This window comes from Solanum dulcamara, chromosome 9 (assembly GCF_947179165.1).
Source record: "Solanum dulcamara chromosome 9, daSolDulc1.2, whole genome shotgun sequence".
Taxonomy (NCBI): Eukaryota; Viridiplantae; Streptophyta; class Magnoliopsida; order Solanales; family Solanaceae; genus Solanum; species Solanum dulcamara.
This window is the reverse complement of record NC_077245.1, coordinates 68090409-68109722: the sequence shown is the minus strand read 5'-3', so window position 1 is coordinate 68109722 and position 19314 is coordinate 68090409. Positions and strand designations below refer to the sequence as shown.

Here is a 19314-nt window from a genome sequence, read left to right as displayed (position 1 = left end):
CGCCTAATTTTATGGGCCACTAGAAAATAAAATTCAGTAGCCTTATCTACCGCCGAGGCAGAATAAGTTGTAACTGCATCATGTTGTGCTCAGCTACTGTGGATAAAGCAATAATTGGAGGACTATGATTTATACATGGGATGCATTCCTATTATGTGCAACAATACAAGTGCTATGAATATTGCCAAGAACCTGATTCACCACAAAGGAAAAAAACACATCGATGTGCGTCATCACTTCATCAGGGAGAATGTGGATAAAGGAAATATTGTGGTATGAACCCGTTGAGTCTCCACAGTCGTCATCTCAGAAAGTTGGTTACTCATCTAGGCCATCCACGACTCGCAAGATTACCAAGAACATACAATGGTTTCTAGACCTTGGTCCTGATAAGTGTTTCGCCACTCCAAAGGTTTTGAAAGGTTGTATGTTGGATCCTACTATTGTCTTGAACCCTGCCATAACCATACTCATGGAAGTGCTCCGTTTTTAGCAATGGGTTCATATTTTTGGGGGGCCACTTCCCTATATATTCAAAGAAAAGGTAATTGAGTTGTATGCCAAGTTCTTAGTGGTTTCAGAAGGTGTGTTAAGCACAGTTGTACGAGGGGTTTCCAATGTTTTTAATGCAGCTAAACTGGGGCATATTCTGCAAATTCCCGTAGGTAGTTATTGTACTTACTCTGTGGATCCCTTGTATACGGACACTCTACTTGGTAAGTATTCCCAAACTCCATCAGGAATTGTTGCTACTAATGTGTTGAAGGGGTCTATGCTTCTGTGTCATCGTTTGTTATTTGAATTGGTGAATAAAGTCCTTCTACCTTGTTCTGAGCGACTTCATTTGGCTGGGCGTCGTGATTTGTGTCTAATGGAGGCCTTGGGGTCTCATACCTTGGTAAACCTCCCTGCTTTGATGATCTAGCACATGATCAGGTTCATCAACCCACACAAAGGGGACCATGGCTTGCCTTATAGATATCTATTTTCTTGCATTTTTGCTGCGTTTGAGGTTCCTTGTGCTGACAAAAAAGTGTGTACCAGGCAGGAGATGATTCATGATCAAACACGGGAAGAATGTGGTTTTGGGGTTCCTGGTGCTTAAGGAACGCGTATTATTGACACGCTACTCTCTGATCTTCATATTGCTCAGTCTCGCATCGTGGCTCTAGAAGGCGAGGAGTATGCACGTCTTCAAGACCTTCAGGTTGATCATACTGAGAATGCCCAACTGCGTACCAAACTCTTGAGGAACAATTGGCTCTGGGGAAGCGATTTGATTAGATGCAACAACTTGTGTCCCGCCCTCCTAACCCTCCATCTTAAGGCTGGATTCGTGTCTCATGTCTCTTTTTGCCCCTGTGTTTTGGACTATGACTTATGTTTTGGTGTTATTATGCTTTTGGTTTGGTGTAGTACATAGCAGTGCATGTTAGTTAGTATTGTTCATACTTTTGTGATGGTTGTCGTTCACCATATTGTCTATGGATTAATCCTATTTTTTGTCTAGCTAACGTGGTTTTGTTTTCCTTTGCTAGTTTCATTTGGTGCTATGTTGTGTGCTCTATGCTTTCTTATTACGGTTCTTTTCAATGATGCAAAAATGGGGAATATTTGCAACAACTAACTTTTCTTCAAAATGATTTATCATCACGCTTTTCCATCAAGATGTTAGGTTTTGATGATTGCTAGAAAGAAGGAATTATGCATACACATCATTGAAAAGAAGACGTGTGTGTAAAAGAGAAACCAAAGGCGACAAGGAGACTTTGCCAAATAAGACCAAAATTCGAGACAAAAAAGGAATCCTCGTCCAAGAAGGATTTGGATAAGTAAACCTATATAGAAGAGAAGTAGCTTATTTTATAACTCTATATAGAGCAATATTCTAGACAGAAGCACACGACTTTTTGCAATAACTGAATTAGCAATCTAAACAGCAAGGAGTAGAAGAACTACTTAACCTAAGCGATCTAAATCCATTGTGTTCGACGAAGTTAGGATTAAGAGAGGTTCTTAAACAAGAAATTGTTACTGCGTTGTAGTAGTTCCTAGGGTGTGTTTGAGAGTTTGTTAATAAGAAGCGAGTTTGACTTCTTTGAGAGGAGATACAATATATAGTTTGAGTAAACTATTAAGGTGAGGTACTAGAGTTAGTCCTTTAGATTGCTAAGTTGTAATCTGAAACATTGATCTTGCTTTAAGTAAAGTTGAAGTTGAAAAGCCTACGAGTTGTATGGCGTGGATTTTTGCTCCCTTGAGTATGGAATTTTCCACGAAAAGTGATTGTCGTTGTGATTGTCGTCTTACTGTTACTGCATTCTAAGAACCAGGTTCTTAGTGAGTCTTTCATCTAATGATTCCCAAGGCTTCATATTCCTGACTCGTGACTTTAATTATAGTTTATAAATTGTACCTCTCTGCAGGTTATGAGGAAAATAGAATTGAATAGGAAGCAAATTAGTAAAATATTTCTAATGGAATCTTCATCATTTATATATGTGTATCTTCGAAATGATTGTCAATTGGCCTCATTTCTGACTCACAACTTAGTTAATCATTCCTAAGCTGGTTGGATAAATACAAAGAACAAAAGCACAAATAAATTCATAACATAACAAACCTCAATAACAATGGAAATCAAAGAATTATACATAGGTAGCATATATGAAGATTCTTTTATACTATTAAAATGTAATTTAACACATGATAATAAGTTAATTATTACTTTTGTTTTATTAATTTTACTAATTATTGCCTACAAAGAAAATTATATAGCGGATTCTGTAATTATCTTATAACTGAATTTATAATGTATCCATATATATAAAATTATTTATTTCTGTTGAAGAGTCCCACACCGATTGGTGAGGAATGAGGATCTCTTTAGATGATTTGAATAATCCTCATCTCTTGGGTTGATTTTTGGGATTAGGTTCGGTTCAAAGTTTTTTTTTCCTTGGTATTTGAGTAGATAGAGTTCTTGGGATAGAATTTCACGGACCACCGCCATATATTATTAAAAATAATCACGTGCTTGACCCTTTAAACAAAAAAGGAATCATGCTCGCACCTAAGTGAATGTGTTGAAAATGTATTTAAATAAATAAAAGTATGCCCTCTTTAATAATATAAACATTTAGATAAGATAATTATACACTTCAACAAAGTCTAATGAAAATTCTTTTATCAAAAATTTCTAAGACACTGTTGTAAACAAAAGGGGTTTTCCTTTCTGAATTTAGAATTGATCCACTAAACGTATGGTCTTTCAAGAAAACATTGCGATACCAATGTTATCATCCAAGACACACAAAGGTTGGTGAGTGGCTCATTAGGGTTTGTCCGGAATTTTCTATTTTATTTGGTTTCTATCACGATTGTGTTACAATTAAAAAAGGTTTCTTGGTATAAAACAACTTTTCTATATTTTATCATTTTCTTGGAGAAGAAGTTTTATACTTCTATAAATAAAAAATGTTTTCTTCTCATACATAACTTATAATAGCTTCTACAGTGTGCTCATTAAAGAGTTTTGCTTACAGAGAGATTATTTTTCCAACAGATTTATGTTTTTTTAGTAATAGTTTTCACTTTTCAATATGTACGTCACTTATCAAATATTTTGTATTTTTAATTAGTTTAGTTTTCTTTGTCGTTTGGCTTAATTATCGCCATTAAGGATGAACATTATTTTGCCAGAAATTTCATGGCCAAGGGGAAATTTGTTAGCGTTTTCCACGAATTTCCTACCTTATTGGGATTCTACCACAATTTATTTTAATTTAAAAATATTTTTATTTTTTGATTTTATCATGATGAAAGGTGTGTGTCTTTGAGAGAGTTTAGATTCTGTTTTGAGTTTAAACAAATAGATCTTAGATAATTAATTTTATTTCAAAAATATATAGGTATTAAATAATCCAAACTGGATAGGAAGCAACTCATCAGTTGAAGTAATCTGTTCCTATATATATTGAATCTAGTTTCAAAATCTTTTAAAGAAATTTTCAATGATGAGTACATCACATCTCTTTAAATAAAAATAAAATGTACTAAAACCATATATGCTTTGCAGTCATACTTATGAGGAGAAAAAAACAATTTTCTTTTTTAAAAAAACAAAACAAAACAAAAGGAGGTGTCTTTAATTTTGAAATCATATAACAAGTTGATTAATTAATGAATTTATTAAATTTTTATTCGAATATTTTTGCAGTGGGATTCACAAAGATCCTATGCATCTCATGATGTTTATTATCTCAACGTAAGATCTAACTTCTTTAAAACAAATCTAGGAATCTCATCATTGGCTACATTAACATACTATATTAGTACAATTAATGAGAATATTCCAAGTACATAACTTTTGTTTTTTTAAAAAATATTCCCCATTCTGTGGCCTATTTGGGTATGTTGAAAGATCAAATTGACTTGAACATTTTCAATTGGCAATGGTATCAAATATCCTTATTGTTTTTCCGTGTTGGCTACATAGATAAGTGTTACAAATTATCTTTAAGGGAAATGAATAAAGATGATGTAATTATCTGTATCGTCGTTATTTAGGTAGGGCAAAAATTTCGAGAATTAAGTTGATCTGGGCCTACACCATCTCGCCATTATGGGAATAACCCCGCCACAACAGCGCCACCATGGCGGGACGGGACTCGTTATAGCGGGATCGATGGGGAAGAATTAAAAGACGCGAATTCTTATTTTCTCCTTCTTCCCTTAAGTTCCAAAATAAATAAGGGTTACCCTAGAAAACCTCAAAAAGCTGCTCTAGGCTTGGAGAGAAGAGAGGAAGGGAATTCTAGCGCAAGGAAGGCTACAACCTGCATATTTCAGGCATGTCTCCATTGTTTCTCCTTTCGGAAGTCGGGGATCATGCTATAATCCTTCTACAACTACTTGGCGCCCAGGTCGGCTAGATTTTCTTAATTGAGTAGTTATAAGATCGCTCCCATCACTTAATGTAATGTAAATTGACGGAAGATTTCATGCCTAGGCCTTCGGGCACAGAGTCTAGATGGTTGAATGATTATCATTGTTGTTTAGTGCTGGAGTGGATAATGTAGGTCATGATTATTATGTGACTAGTGGTAGTGGTCCATTACTTGAATATAAACCTTGGTGATACTTATCGAAAAAGGGCTAATGAACCTCTTGAGATTAAGTGTAGGGAGGTTACTAGGTTATAATGAGATCTTGAGACTTGTGATGATTAAAAGGGGGTTCAATGTTGCCTGAAATACCTGTCATTGTGTGAAGTGTACATGCCTGAATTCTTTCAATTATGTGAGATATGATTGTTTGAGCTTCTGTAAACTTTTGATCAGAAAGAGAGTCACAACTTGATTATGCACAGTGGTCTAGTGATATACTACAATGTGATAAATGAACGAATTTATGGTGTGTTAAATGTTATACTTATGTGAAGGAATGCAACTCTTAATTATGTGTGGACTTACCGTTGGTAAAGATGGTAAGGAAAAAGAATGATTGTGAATGTAGAGAAACTTTGGTTTTAGGACAGTAGGAATTGATCAAAAACCATGTGAGAAAAGGTCTATTGTTGCATAATAGCAGAATTTATTATTATGAAAGATTTCCTTAACGTGTTTCATAACTGGGTTTAAATAATGTGATGCTGAGTTCTTGTCTATGTGTTGCTTAGTTTGGTCTTAAAATTATGTTAAAGGTCATAATGTAATTTCATGTGTTTATTAAGTCAAGACTTAAGATTGGGAGTCTAGGCTATATTATACTTGCGATTATAATTGTTTTAACTATTAGATTGAGTTTATGGGGACTCAATGCTTTAGTTGTTTCTAAATTGTGTTTCAATATATCATATGATGTTATTGATTTAATGTGGGTGATGAACAGATCCTTATGGTGTGCATGTTTGTTTATGCTAAGTTAATGGAAAGAAGCTCTTGTGTGTATACTTGTCACGCCCCGGGAGGGTACCCTAGACGTAACCGGCACCCGAAGGCCATTTCTGACCTCCGAGCGAACCACCTTGTCCAGTCACTCATTAATTCATTCACATTCTCTTAGCGGAACTCCATTAATGAAATACTTTTCATACTATAAGGGCCGAAGGCTAAACATTTACAACCCAACAAGAATAGTAAATTAAGACTCCTCAAGATAACAGTTTAATCCTCCCCACACTCCAGTCTACGAAGCCTCTATTCAAGTCTAAAAGGTGTCAATGACAAGCCCATGGCTACCAACAATCTAAATAAAAGAAGAGACAACAAAACTGTACAAGAAGGCCCAATATCCTCCGAGAACTAGGAGGACTCACCGACTGGCTGGAAGTGTATGTGGATCTTCAACGGAGCGCCGGTTGATGATCTCTAGTACCTGTCTCTGCATCATGAAACGATGCAGGCCAAATGGGGTCAGTACATGGAATGTACGAGTATGTAAAATGGCCGGATGAAACCACATTAAGAAAACATCAATATCAACTCAGGACCTCAACTCATACATGTATACATCACAACTCACTCAATGTCCTAAGTCCAACAAGAATAGTTTAGACAAGACTAACTCATAAGCCACTTAACTCAACTGACTCGGAGCACTAACAAGGCCTAAATGAGAGTTTCTCTTAACCGACAACCATCACCTATGAGCCGGTGATAGTACAACAATCCGACGTTGTTGCCACGTCCGTCCATACCTTGCCAGGGTATGAACGCCTCTCTAATCATGAGTACCATCGATTAGTCAAGTCCTATCATTTCAGGACAATACAAATGGGAAACATCCGACTTTAACGGTTCGATCCCCCGGGAAGCATCCGACTTTAACGGTTCCAATCCCTCGGGAAGCATCCGACTTTAACGGTTCCATCCCTACCTACGTTGGCGGTGTAGTTTTTGGGGTTCGAGTATGGACTATACTCTCACCCGCTTCGGTGCTCGATACTCCTCCCATGACTCTATGCTCATAAAACTCTTCAAATCATCTCAAACAAGCCCTCACGGCTAGTTTCATGTGGTACAATACCACCTCATCAACTCGGTTCTCATTTGCAATTCAATTGAGGCACAATGACAAGTCTCATTTGGGACCTTGTCCACTTGCCAATTCCTTCCTCATATCAACTCAATCAAGCCTCCTCTATATGAACATTTATGACATCTCCTCAAGATTTAACACAACTCTATGACTTCAACTCAGCCATTCAAATAGAATAGCGCATTTAAGGAAATTGACTTAAACAACATATTCACATGGCTAATTTTGAAGGGTGTTACAATACTGTTAGGTTCGATCTTGTGGTGAACTCCGCCAAGTCTAAATATAAGAGTTAATCGCTAGTTTGATTTTGATCCCGGAAGTCAATAGTGATTTTAAGGAACAATAAAAAAGGAGAAAAATCTTCAGAATATTGTTCCTTGGAGACTGACCTTGTAAGGGCCGCCATAGCCGGAGTTATGCCCCCCCCCCCCCCGTGCACAGTAATAGAGAAATAGTGGTAGTTTAGTTAGATAGATGACTAGGGGTCTGGTGTATGGTTAAGTGTTGTGACTGGTCATGTTTATCTAGAGTTTAGAACTTATTTGATAATGGGAAGATAGGCTATTGATTTGATGAGGATAATGTTGTTTGACTGAGGTAACCTATATGTATTTTCGAACATCAAACCTTATTCGACATGGTGATTTTTATCGTTGATTAAGTAATGACTTATATTATAGTGATAATGTGTAGTTAATAAGAAATCATGAGATGGTGTTGGGACCAAGTCGTTATGTATTGGTGAAATTATGATTGTTTATTAAGGGGAATAGTCAATCGAGCAAAATTTAACAAAATAACCCATAATTTATTTAGTAGTATTGGACATTTTTATAGACTTATTTTATGGGAATGATCTTTAGCTGATAGTAGCTCTTGAAAAAAGGGTATGGCAGAATGATGGAGATTTTGAACTAAGTTGAATTGTTTATGATCGATGATCCTTAGTAGCAGGGTCGGTTATAATAATGGGGTTAGTAAATGATTTCTTGATTAGTCGCATTTCTTTCATAGTCCATGATAATATTTTGTGGTTATTTCTCCTTGAGTGGGGGGTGATGTGCTCATTGTAGCATTGGTTAGGGTGTAAGTGCTAGGGTAAAGTTCCCCCTATTATGAGAGTTGATCAGAATTCAGGCTAGGATAGATTCCAATGAAATTTATGTGTTAAGTGGTTTAGAGATATTTGGTATCTCAAGGTGTAACATTTGGGAAAATTAAGGTGATATCCTAATATGTGAGGGACATAGTATCACATAGAAATTTTTGGAATAGAATAGGGGTTAGTAGAACTCCGAATATAGCGTTTGACGTTAAGGGGTTAGTCTAGGATACCGAAATCCAAATTTTGTGTTATTTATTTAGATAAAATGGAAACCACCCGGGGTTAACTCCTCACCTAAGCTGCCATATCGGAGGCAGGCCACTAAGGTAGAGCCGTTATAGTGGGATCATAGCCTCCATAGCAGGTGAAATAGAAAATTTTTGTGCCCCCTTTCCTCTTCCTAGCTAAGTACATTGGCAAGGTCCTTTTAGCGCTTAAGCTTCGGGGTACGCAGTCCTTCATTAGTCAATGATGAGTCATTCCGTTAGTTTCAAGGGACTGCAACCGACTCGTGCCTAGTCCGTCGTTTATCATTCGGGGATGAACAAGAGATAAATTGGTATCTATTGTAATGACGCGAACCGTCATTATTTAGGTGGGGCAAATATTTCAAGAATTAAGTTTAACTAGGGCTGCACCATCCCGCCATAGCGGAAATAAACCGGCTATATAGGTGCCGTCATGGCAAAACAGGACCCGCCATAGCGGGATCGACGGAGCAGAATTAAAAGACATAAATTTTTATTTTTTCCCTTTTTCTTGTGCCAAAATAGACAAGGATTACCCTATAAACTCTCAAAAAGTTGTTCTAGGCTTAGAGAGAAGAAAAGAGGGGAATTCTAGCGCAAGAAAAGCTACAACCCGCAGATTTCAGCAGAGCTGGACATAATTTAGTTCAAACAGAAAAAATCAACCGAATTGAATTTTTTTTAATTTTAATTTTTTGATTTTTTTGATTGGTTTTGATATTTTAATTTATTTTTTTTTAATAATTTGAGTTGATTTTGGCTTTTAATTATTTTATTTCGATTAATCGAAAAATTAAAATTAATTAATACCCAAAATACTAATTGTCCAAATGTCCGCAGTCCAATACCATCCATACAGGACCCAATTCAATTTCCATAATATACGAAATTCCCAAATTGAAATCCCTAAACAGCTAAATTCTCTCCCATCTCTTGTCAGTCACTGAGTCGTCTCTCTGGCTCTCCGTCACTCGTCAGTTCGTCTCCAGTTCCACTCTCCTAGTCCCTTGTCCTCGTCAGCCGTCGCAACTTGCAAACTCGCAGTCGTCTCAGGAGTTAGGACTGTTCGTCTGCTACATCAATGACTGCATGTTTGCTCCATAGACTGCTTGTCTGTAAGGTACTAAAGTATGCAATATACACCTATTGCAGACTATCATTCCTCTTCTTCGTAAATTCTGTCGAGTTAAACATATCTCTCTTACCATTAGCCATATGAAGCATTAAATCTTGTAGAGGCCTTTGTTTCTTCATATCAATTTTCTAGGTCATATTGTGTGACGGCCTGCTAATTGAAACAAAGGGCTATAGAAAAACAAAAATTAACATATTGTAGTAAATTAAGAAATGGATGAATATCAACAGTTATGTTAAAATGTTGGTAATGTTAAAAGATAATTAAAATTAAATTAAATTGGACTAAATAAGAAGTACCGTATACCCCCATCGTTCTTCTAAAAATCCTAATTAAAATCTTGGAATATTGCATCTTGAGTGGTCTATTCCCTATCGATCTGTCTTTGTCCGCAGAGAGTTTTTCTACCATCTCCCTGTTTAATGCGAATGTGCTCTAAGATTAAGAATTTATCCGTTAAATTTCTGACGAATTATATATGGTCTTCACCAGTTTGTTTGTTCCTTTCTTCATAATATGTTTTTAGTTTTGAGCCAGTTTGAGTTCTTATAACTTGACTACTTAATTTATAGAGATTATAGAATGACAAGATTACGCTTCCTTTTACTGCTTGTACGAGGGATGGCTCGTATTTGGTGTTGAATCCAAGTTTGAATTTCATGTGTCCATGTTCAGTTGGTTGAATTTAAACATGTTCCCTGGAAAACTAATTAATATATTTGTTATTTTACAGGTTCATATATTTGTTTTTAACTTGTTGTTCCATGTTCCATGCACATCATGTCTTTTCATATAATTGTAAAAATTGGATGAGTATGAAATTGGCAACCAATTAACTCCTTGGTTTGTTTTTAACTTACTGTTCTGTTTCAATTGACTCACCGGCATATAGTTCTGTTTTACACTTGTGATATCTGATATACTTAAGTTACAACCATTTAGTATAAAGACACTCAACCTGTTGTTTCATATTGATAATTTGGTAAATGTTTTCCTTCTTCTAAGATGCTCACAAGCACTTCACATTAAAAAATTTGTTGCTAAGTGCATGTTTTCTTTGTTAGCTTTCATAGACCATTGTTATTCCATGCCATCTTATTATTTTAATTCTTTCTATTTGTTTCACTTTTCACAAATGGAAGAAATTGGAAGTATGATAAGTGAAGGTGGGGCTTCAAATGAAAGCTTACTTAACACTTCATCTCCAAATGAAGTTGAAGTTAAAGTTTATACTTCAAAGAAAAGAAAAGTCATAGAACATAGGGCTGCTTGCTGCAAGCATTTTGATAAGTTCACGGATGAAAGTGGAGCTTCGAAAGAAAAATGCAAGTATTGTGGGAAAATTTATGCAGCTGCTACAAAAGGTAATGGTACTACGACAATGAATAACCATTTGTTGAATAAGTGTCCTAAACTTCCTCGGACCGTAGATGATGGTCAAAAATTAATAACTTTTCTACCATCTTCAACGGAAGCAAAGGAAGGGGTGATTAGCACTTGAAAATTTGACCAAGCACAAAGTAGGAGAGCTTTAGCCCAAATGGTAATTGTTGACGAGCTACCATTTAGGTTTGTTGAGAAAGAAGGTTTTAAAAACTTCATGAAAATAACAGTGCCACAATTTCATATTTCTTCTCGTAGAACCTTGACAAGAGATTGTTATGAATTCTATAGTGAACAAAGACAAGTTTTGAAGAAGGTTTTCAAAGAAGCACATCCAAAAATTTGTCTTACGACAGATACTTGGACGTCTATACAAAGAATCACCTACATATGTCTGACAGCCCTCTTTATAGATAGAAATTGAACTTTGCATAAAAGAATAATAAACTGTTATCCCGTTTCTAGTCAGAAGGGTGAGGATATGGCGGCTTCCATCACTAAATGTTTGCTTGAATGGGGTTTGGGTAATGTGTTTACTATTACAGTTGATAATACTAGTTCTAATGATGTTATGATGAAAGAAATGTCTAAGCAATTGAGTAATTGGGGAACTAACATAATGGGGGATGAACACCTTCATGTGAGGCGTATGGAACATATTCTTAATCTTATTGTGCAAGATGGGTTGAAAGAAATTGGTAAGTCTATTAAGCGAGTGAGACAAGCTGTAAAATACATTAAACAATCTCCCGCAATAATTAGAAATTTCAAAGAATGTTGTGAATCTCAATTGATAACTTGTAAGAAATTATTATGTTTAAATGTTCCTACTCGGTGGAATTCTACATACTTGATGCTTGATACAGCACAACATTTTGAGCGTGTTTTTGAAAGATATAGTTTTTATGATATTGGATTCTTGGATGATCTTCGTACCTATCCTTGTGAAGATGGAACTTGAGCAGGTATTCTTACAAGTGATGATTGGGAAAATGTGAGGTCAATGGTAAAGTTTCTTGAAACTTTTTATCGTCTTACTTTGAAGGCCTCTGGTTCAAAGTATGTCACTAATAATGTGCATTTTGTGGAAATTACTGAACTTGATATTTTGAAAGAGATGATGGAAAATGAAGATGGTAATTTGAAAGAAATGGCAAAAAATATGAGGATAAAGTTCAGGAAGTATTGGGGAACAAGAGAAAATGAACAAGATGATCTTTATTTCATCTGTGTTGAATTTCCGTAACAAGCTTGATTATGTTCGTTTTGCAATTGTGGATATGTTTGGAAAAGAAATTGGAGACAAGCTAATTGAAACAGTGAAAACATACATGAAAACGTTATTTGGCTATTGTGTTAAGAAGTAAAGCTCTTTATTTCCACCATCTTCACCTACATCATCTGGCAACTCGTCAAGTATATTTAGTATGAGTGATTATGGCAACTTAAAAAAAAAAGAAACAATGAGAACAAAACAAATATTTGAGAAGCATAAAGAAGTTAGTGGAGGTTCAGGTAGTAAATCAGAATTGGATAGATATCTTGCTGAAGATATTGAGTCAAATAGTGATGGCTTTGATATATTAATGTGGTGAAAAGTTAATGAGCCAAGATTTTCCATTCTTGCGGAGATGGCTCGTGATGTGTTAGCCATTCCTATTTCAAGTGTCGCATCAGAATGCACATTCAACACAGGTGGTCGCATTCTTGATCCCTTTAGGAGTTCATTGACTCCTAAACTTGTGCAACCTCTTTTTTGTCTTCAAGATTGGCTTAGAAGTGAGCCTATTCCAATCAATATTGAGGAAGATTTGGAGTATCTTGAGCAACTTAAACTTGGTAAGAATTTTGTATTTTCAATTCATTATATCAAAAATAATTTTTTTACTTGTGTTTCATAACAATTAATAAGTTCTTTCATTTTTTTTAGATATGCCTTGTAGTGGAAATGAATCTAGTATTGTGAATATGTAGTTACATCTATCAACTAATGATGTGTGCTAAGTAAAACACTTTTATGCATAGCTTGTTTGGTAGTTTTATATATTTTATTATGAAATGTCTATTATTTGTATGAAGAGTTACGTTTTCTCGCAATTTAGATGTTATTGCAGATTTGCAGTGGTTGTCTGGTTGAGCTATAAAAGTACGTTATTGTGTTTTTGTTTTCTAAGTTGCTGCCTGCTGGAACTAGAAGCTATAGAAGTGCATTATGTTCATTGACTTGATCTTTTGGAGTTTTGGTTGTTGATGCTGCGGTGCTGCCTACTGGAAGGTTGGAAGAAGGAAAAAATATTTTTTTATTTTCTTAGCTATTGTATCATATTAGCTCACAAGTTGGTTGTTTCTTCTTTCTTTTTTTTCAATCAAACACTCACAAGGTTGGTATATAGGATGTCACTGGATTTTGCTCCCGTATTAAAAACATATCCCTTCCATGCAATGTGTGGAGGCATTTTGCTGAACAGATTAGATTCTATCCTTAACATTGGCTACATAAACCTCGTAATGATGTGGATTGGTGTCATTGACTTGTACAATACCTATAATGACGAATTCTCCTGCATATTGTATTAAAGATTTTCCCACCTAAAACTGATAAGGAAATATTAAAAAAGTATGTTCTGATTTTATGCTATTTTGTTTACTTTATGAAGGTATTTGAGAATGAAAATGAGGCTGCAGAGATAGAAGCTACATCAGTAAGAAAAAGTTATAAACTTTTTTATATGGGAGCATTAATCCATAGAAAAAGCTAAATGCAATTTATTTATACGGGAGTATTAATCCCAGTTGTTGGTGTTGCTATTTTGTTTAGTCTGAAAAAGTTGTGATAAGCTAAACGTTCTATGTATGAGACTATGATTAGATTGGGATATGCTTATGTCGTTTGATATATTAAATCCATAGAATCGACATTATTTATTGATGCATGAAGAGGTCTGATAAAATCTCACAAATCGAAAATTGAATCAAAATTGCAAAACTCGAACCAAATAACATTTATTTTAGTTTGGTTCGGATTAACATTTTTACTAAATCGAACTTAATTTTGTAAATCGAACCGAACTGACCGAACACCCAGCCCTAGATTTTAGGCCAGTCTCCATTGTTTCTCATTTCGAAAGTCGAGGATCGTGCTATAATCTTTCTAGAATTGCTTGGCGTCCAGGTAGGCTAAATTTTCTTAATTGAATAGTTATAAACTTGTAATGTAAATTGATGTGAGATTTCATGCCTAGGCCTTCAGACATGGAGTCTGAATTGTTGAATGATTGTCATTGTTAGGGCTGGGCATAAAATACCGAAAACCGAATTACCGAACCGAACCGGCAATTTCGGTATTTCGGTATTCGGTACTTCGGTTCGGTATTCGGTACCGAAATTTAATATTTCGGTATTTCGGGTTCGGGTTCGGTACTTATAATTTTCCCATTCGGTATTCGGTAAATACCGAATACCAAAATTATTTCTATTGGGCCTCCTAAAAATGTCTTTTAAACATAAAGGGCTATAGGCCCATTCCTACAATTTAACTAATGAAGTCCACTACTCCAGCCCAATTGTCCCTAACAGGCTAACACATTACACACTAACACTTAACCTAATCACCCCTATACTTCAAACTTCACAACTTCAGTCTTCACTCTTCAGATTGAGTCCACCACTTCAGTCTTCACGCCGCCTTCAGCTCTTCACGCCTTCACCGCTTCACGCCGCCATCAGCTTCACGCTGCCTTCATCTTCACTACTTCACGCCGTCTTGAGTGTGAGGTTTGCGTTCTGCCCTTGTTGGCTGAAATGAGTAGTCTTACTTCAACTAGATTCCGAAAATTACATAGTTCTGTATGCTGACAATTTTGTCTTCATCAGTTTTGGGTTACTACTGCTGATTTATATGTTGGGATGGAGAGCCTAACAGGGGCCTTCTCAAATTTCTTGATAAAGTTTCTAAAAAGCTATCTCTATCTAGTGAATGTCCATGATGTAGGATACTTGTTTTTGCAGCACTTCTGTCCCCACTTCTTTTCTCATATTCCGTTTACTTCTCTCGTTGCTATTGGAGTCCTATTCGAAATTCATTTGCTTATGTTAGAACTACTGAAGTCATATTGAATTTTGATTGTCCAGATTCGATATCAATGGATTTGTGACAGGGTTTGGGAACCCAGACTGGTCAAGGACTCACGAACCTGCTAGTCAGACGTCTACCGTGGTCAAGACACTTGTTGAAGGAGGAGCCACATGTACTGGAAGAACTGTTGTAGATGACATGGCCTTTGGGTTTGTTCCTGAACTTTTCACTTGTTAAATTTCGAAATCTTTTCTAATTTGTTGATTCTTTAGCAAGTGCTGATTCCCATTTGTGCCATGTTACACATATTTCTGCTGCACTTTAGAATCCTTCTTGTGTCATTGATCATTCTTGTCATCTTCATTGTACAGTATTAGTGGTGAACAAAGACATTTTGATACTCCAACAAATCCGGCTATGAAGCTGTTGGAGGCCTTTTGATATCAAATAGGATTATGGTGCAATTTGTCTTTGAATATCAGGACTTCTGCTGCCTATTTTTCTGCAGTATATATAATCATTCCGAGTAGAGAAATAAGGTTTGAAGTCAAGGAGCTTTTTAGCTTTGTTTTGTCCTTTTTATTATGTCCCAAAAGCCTGGTATTTCAGTTGAGAATGTATTCGATCCATTGTTTAGTTTGTTATTAAAAATCTTTACATCTTTTATTGTTGCTATTGTGAATATGATATACTAACATATTCCGTGTGGACTTTGACAGTTCGACTTCAATATGGTATTACCGAATACCGTACCGAACCGAACTTTGATTTACCGATTACCGAATTACCGAACCGAAGTTTGAAAGTTCGGTATTTGGTAAATACTTTGAATTACCGATTACCGAATTACTGAATCCAAACTTTGAAAATACCGAACCGAATACCGAACGCCCAGCCCTAGTCATTGTTGTTAGGACAGGAGTGTATGATGTGGGTCATGATTATTATGTGACTAGTGGTAGTGGTCCAGTCTTTAAATGTAAACCTTGATGAAACTTGTCAAAAAAGGGCTGATGAACCTTGTGAGATTGAGTGTAGAGAGGTTGTTGGGTTATAATGAGATCCTGAGACTTGTGATAATTAAAGAGGGGTCCAGTATTGGCTATTGGTGTACATAGAGGAATACGCTTACACAAATAATATGTGTATTCATGCTGATTATTCCTTGGTGTACATAGAGGAATACGCTTACACAAATAATTATGTGTATTCATGCTGATTATTCCTTGTGAATTACTCGACTAATGCATATCATGAAATAAAGGGTGAATGTGAATGACGTCGTGTTGATAAATATCATGCCATGAACTTATTTGACAACATCTGGTTGTAGGTAATGATTTATTTTTTTCTTCTATGTTATATGTGCATGTGACCAGGAGATCATGGGTTTAAGCCTTGAAAACAGCCTCTGGCAAAAATGCAAGGTAAGGCTGCGTATAATAGACCCTTGTGGTCAGGCCCTTTCCCGAACCCCGCGCATACCGGGAGCTTTAGTGCACCGAACTGCCCTTTTTATGTTATATGTGTCTGTTAACTACATTAATAGTATTGTATGCATGTATGTGAATAAGGAAAGATGGAATGAAACTGATGAAATGACTATTGTGAGCAATTCCATGTAGTGAACATGTGACTTTTTTGTGTAAATATGTAAACTATTCATTGTTAATTGTGATTGTGATAGTTAATATGAATAGGGTATCACGATGGTACATAATTGGGTCGTGTGTCACGCCGACACATACTAACTATTGAATTGGGTGTCATATCGACACATACTAACAGTTTGGGTGTGGATTTCATGAGAGGATCAAGTATGTGTTATGATTCTTTGAGAGAACTAATTAATTGTTGTAACTATGATTAATCATGCTCATTATGTAATCTGATTCAAGTGAAGGACTGGAAGTCCAAGTGATGCTATAATATAAAGTGATTGTGTATCCTGATTATATATGTGATGATAGAGGAACTGAAACAATTGTAATGGAACATGCCCGTCCGTTGTAATAATTGATATGAATAGACCGAAGGTATAAGTGTTATTAATTTTTGTACCTTAAAGGTATCCTTTATGTTATTATGTTGTGGTTGCTCGATGCATTTGTATCGTATGCATGAGGTAGTGAGTAAGCAAATGGAGGGCAATTACTACGTTATTTAGTAAGATTAGTGATTTAGAGTCAAATATTAATGGTATCTTGTGGGTACATGTGTTAAAGGGGGGATTGGGAAAGGATTCAGAGATTTGTATCCGTGCAGGCCGCCCTGACGGAAAGAATCCCACTATGGAGAGGTAGTCATAGTGGGTCAGGTTTCACCATGGAGGGTCAGTGCAGATAGGATTGAGAGGAGCCTTAGACCACATAAATATTACCCTCTTTCATGTGAGATGTCCAATATTCTAAGTCTAGGTGTTGATGTAAAATTTTGAGGAAAGATAATAGACTGGTTAGATAAAGTTAGTGATGACCGTATTTCAGAAAATCCTCTATCTGATAGAAGGGCTAGGCCTTGTTCTGTATTAGAGTTGGCAGTGGACCAACTAGAAGGTATAAGTGTTAGTCTTGAAGAACATTGGGAGGTTAATGGGAATGGTAAGAATTTGTGCATAAAGGTTTAGTAGGTGTGTTTCCTTAAGTGCAGGTTTTTTTCTTGTTGATTTCTTATATTATGCGGTGGATATCGGATTGACCAATGATAAGTACTAGTAAGTGTTGTTTGTACTGATACTATTTTTGCTATGCCACTTGGCATAGTCTGGTTACAGGATCAGTGATGTTCTATAGGTGAAGGTGAAGATAATTCTCCAACGCTTCTACTTTTCTTTCCTATTGGTGAGAGTTGTGTCATTACTTTATTTATATAATGCATCTTTAGAAGCTCTTATATCTATTTAGTCAAATATTCTTGGGGAGTGTTAGAATAATGTTGCGTAATTAACCTTAGAGTTTTAATTTAATATATAGTGTCTTGTTTCCCTTTTAGACTGTTGTGTTGTTATTTTCGTTAAACTTTTACATGTTATCCGTCTGTGATTAAGGGTTCTCCTACTTAGATATTAAAGTAGATGCTCACATAGCCCGATGGGTTAGGTCGTGAAAAATTGGTATCAGAGCCTAGATTACCAATCTGTCAATGTAAGAGCAAATGTGGAATAGACTCATGCAGATTGGTATGTTGATGTCCACATCTAATCTTCGAGAAACAATGAAGCATTATAGAAAATCGTTCCATTTCTTCTCTCTTTTTGTACGGTCCGTCGTTTATGGTATGTGTTGAGTCTAATTGGTATTTATGAATTCCAATTGATGTCTCAACAAAGTGAACTGTATATCGTAGTCATAGCAGAAGGGACACAAGCAATGGAAATTGAAATTGAGAAGGTTTCAATTGGTATCTAGCCTTGGAGGCAGGGGCGGACCCATGTGGTATCCAGGGGGTTCATCCGAACCCCTTCGTTAAAAAATTACACTATATATATAAGATAATTTTTTTAATTTATGAGTATATATTTAACATTGAACCCCCTGAACATAAGTCAAGGGACTAGCTCAGTGGTAAAGGGGGTTCAATATTTTGCCTTAGCTTGTCTCAGCTCGCGGGTTGGAATCCGAATAAGGATATTTTTTTTCCTGATTTTAGGTAATAAAATGCTGAACCCCCTTCATAAAATTTCTGGTTCCGCCACTGCTTGGAGGTTGTGCAAAATCATGGATGATCAACTAATGGTCATTCATGAAGCGAATTAAGTTAATAATTTTGACTTGGTTATGTGATGTAGCTTGAAATTATGGTTATGTGCATAGTGTTACCTGAAATACCTGCCAATGTGTGAAGTGTACTTGCCCGAATGCTTGAAACTATGTAAGATATGATTGCTTGGGTTTCTGTAAACTTGTGGTTAGAAATAGAGTCATAACCTGGTTATGCTCAATGGTCTAGTGATATACTATAATCTGATTAATGAATGAATTTCTGATGTGTTAAATGATATACTTATGTAAGGGAATGCAATTCTTAATTGTGCGTGGACTTACCATTGGTAAAGATGGTAAGGGTAAAGAATGAGTTATGAATGTAGAGAAACACTGATTTCAGGACAGTTGGAATTGGTCAGGAACCATATAAGAAAAGGGCTATTGTTGCATAATGGCGGAATTTATTGTTATGAATGATTTTCTTAACGTGTATCATAACTGGTTTTAAATAATGTGATTTTGAGTTCTTGTGTATGTGTTGCTTGGTTTGATCTTGAAATTATGTTAAAGGCCATAATGTGATTTCATGTGTTTATTAAGTCAAGACTTGAGACTGAGAG

The 19314-nt window shown here is 35.9% G+C and overlaps 1 protein-coding gene and 1 long non-coding RNA gene across 7 annotated transcripts; both read left to right on the top strand.

Annotated features, from left to right (window-relative positions):
- Nucleotides 1-9266: 9266 nt before the first annotated feature.
- On the top strand, nt 9267-13479 carry LOC129902655 (uncharacterized). 5 transcript variants are annotated; one of them, XR_008770139.1, is made up of 4 exons: nt 9267-9517; nt 10675-10896; nt 11866-12754; nt 13018-13479. XR_008770139.1 is itself a non-coding variant. In XM_055978010.1 (4 exons), the coding sequence occupies exons 2-4, from the start codon at nt 10686-10688 to the stop codon at nt 13050-13052; spliced, it is 390 nt and encodes a 129-aa protein (XP_055833985.1). In that variant the 5' UTR covers nt 9267-9517; nt 10675-10685; the 3' UTR covers nt 13053-13479. The 5 variants fall into 5 exon arrangements, 3 of the variants coding, with proteins under 3 accessions (XP_055833985.1, XP_055833984.1, XP_055833983.1); XM_055978010.1 differs by having other exon boundaries at nt 12611-12754; XR_008770140.1 differs by lacking the exon at nt 10675-10896.
- Nucleotides 13480-14626: 1147 nt separating this feature from the next.
- LOC129903285 (uncharacterized) lies at nt 14627-15626 on the top strand. Of its 2 annotated transcripts, XR_008770242.1 has the most exons (3): nt 14627-14689; nt 15047-15199; nt 15362-15626. It is a non-coding gene; the product is annotated as an uncharacterized LOC129903285 (long non-coding RNA). The 2 variants fall into 2 exon arrangements; XR_008770241.1 differs by lacking the exon at nt 14627-14689 and having other exon boundaries at nt 14759-15199.
- Nucleotides 15627-19314: the final 3688 nt, after the last annotated feature.

What these genes read in the sequence shown, in the direction of transcription:
- LOC129902655 (XM_055978008.1), top strand. Translation starts at nt 10,581, where the DNA reads ATGTTTTCTTTGTTAGCTTTCATAGACCATTGTTATTCCATGCCATCT. An exon ending in TTATGCAGCTGCTACAAAAG is followed by an intron (nt 10,897 to 12,610) that starts GTAATGGTACTA and finishes CATTCAACACAG; the next exon opens with GTGGTCGCATTCTTGATCCC. An exon ending in TCTTGAGCAACTTAAACTTG is followed by an intron (nt 12,755 to 13,017) that starts GTAAGAATTTTG and finishes CTCGCAATTTAG; the next exon opens with ATGTTATTGCAGATTTGCAG.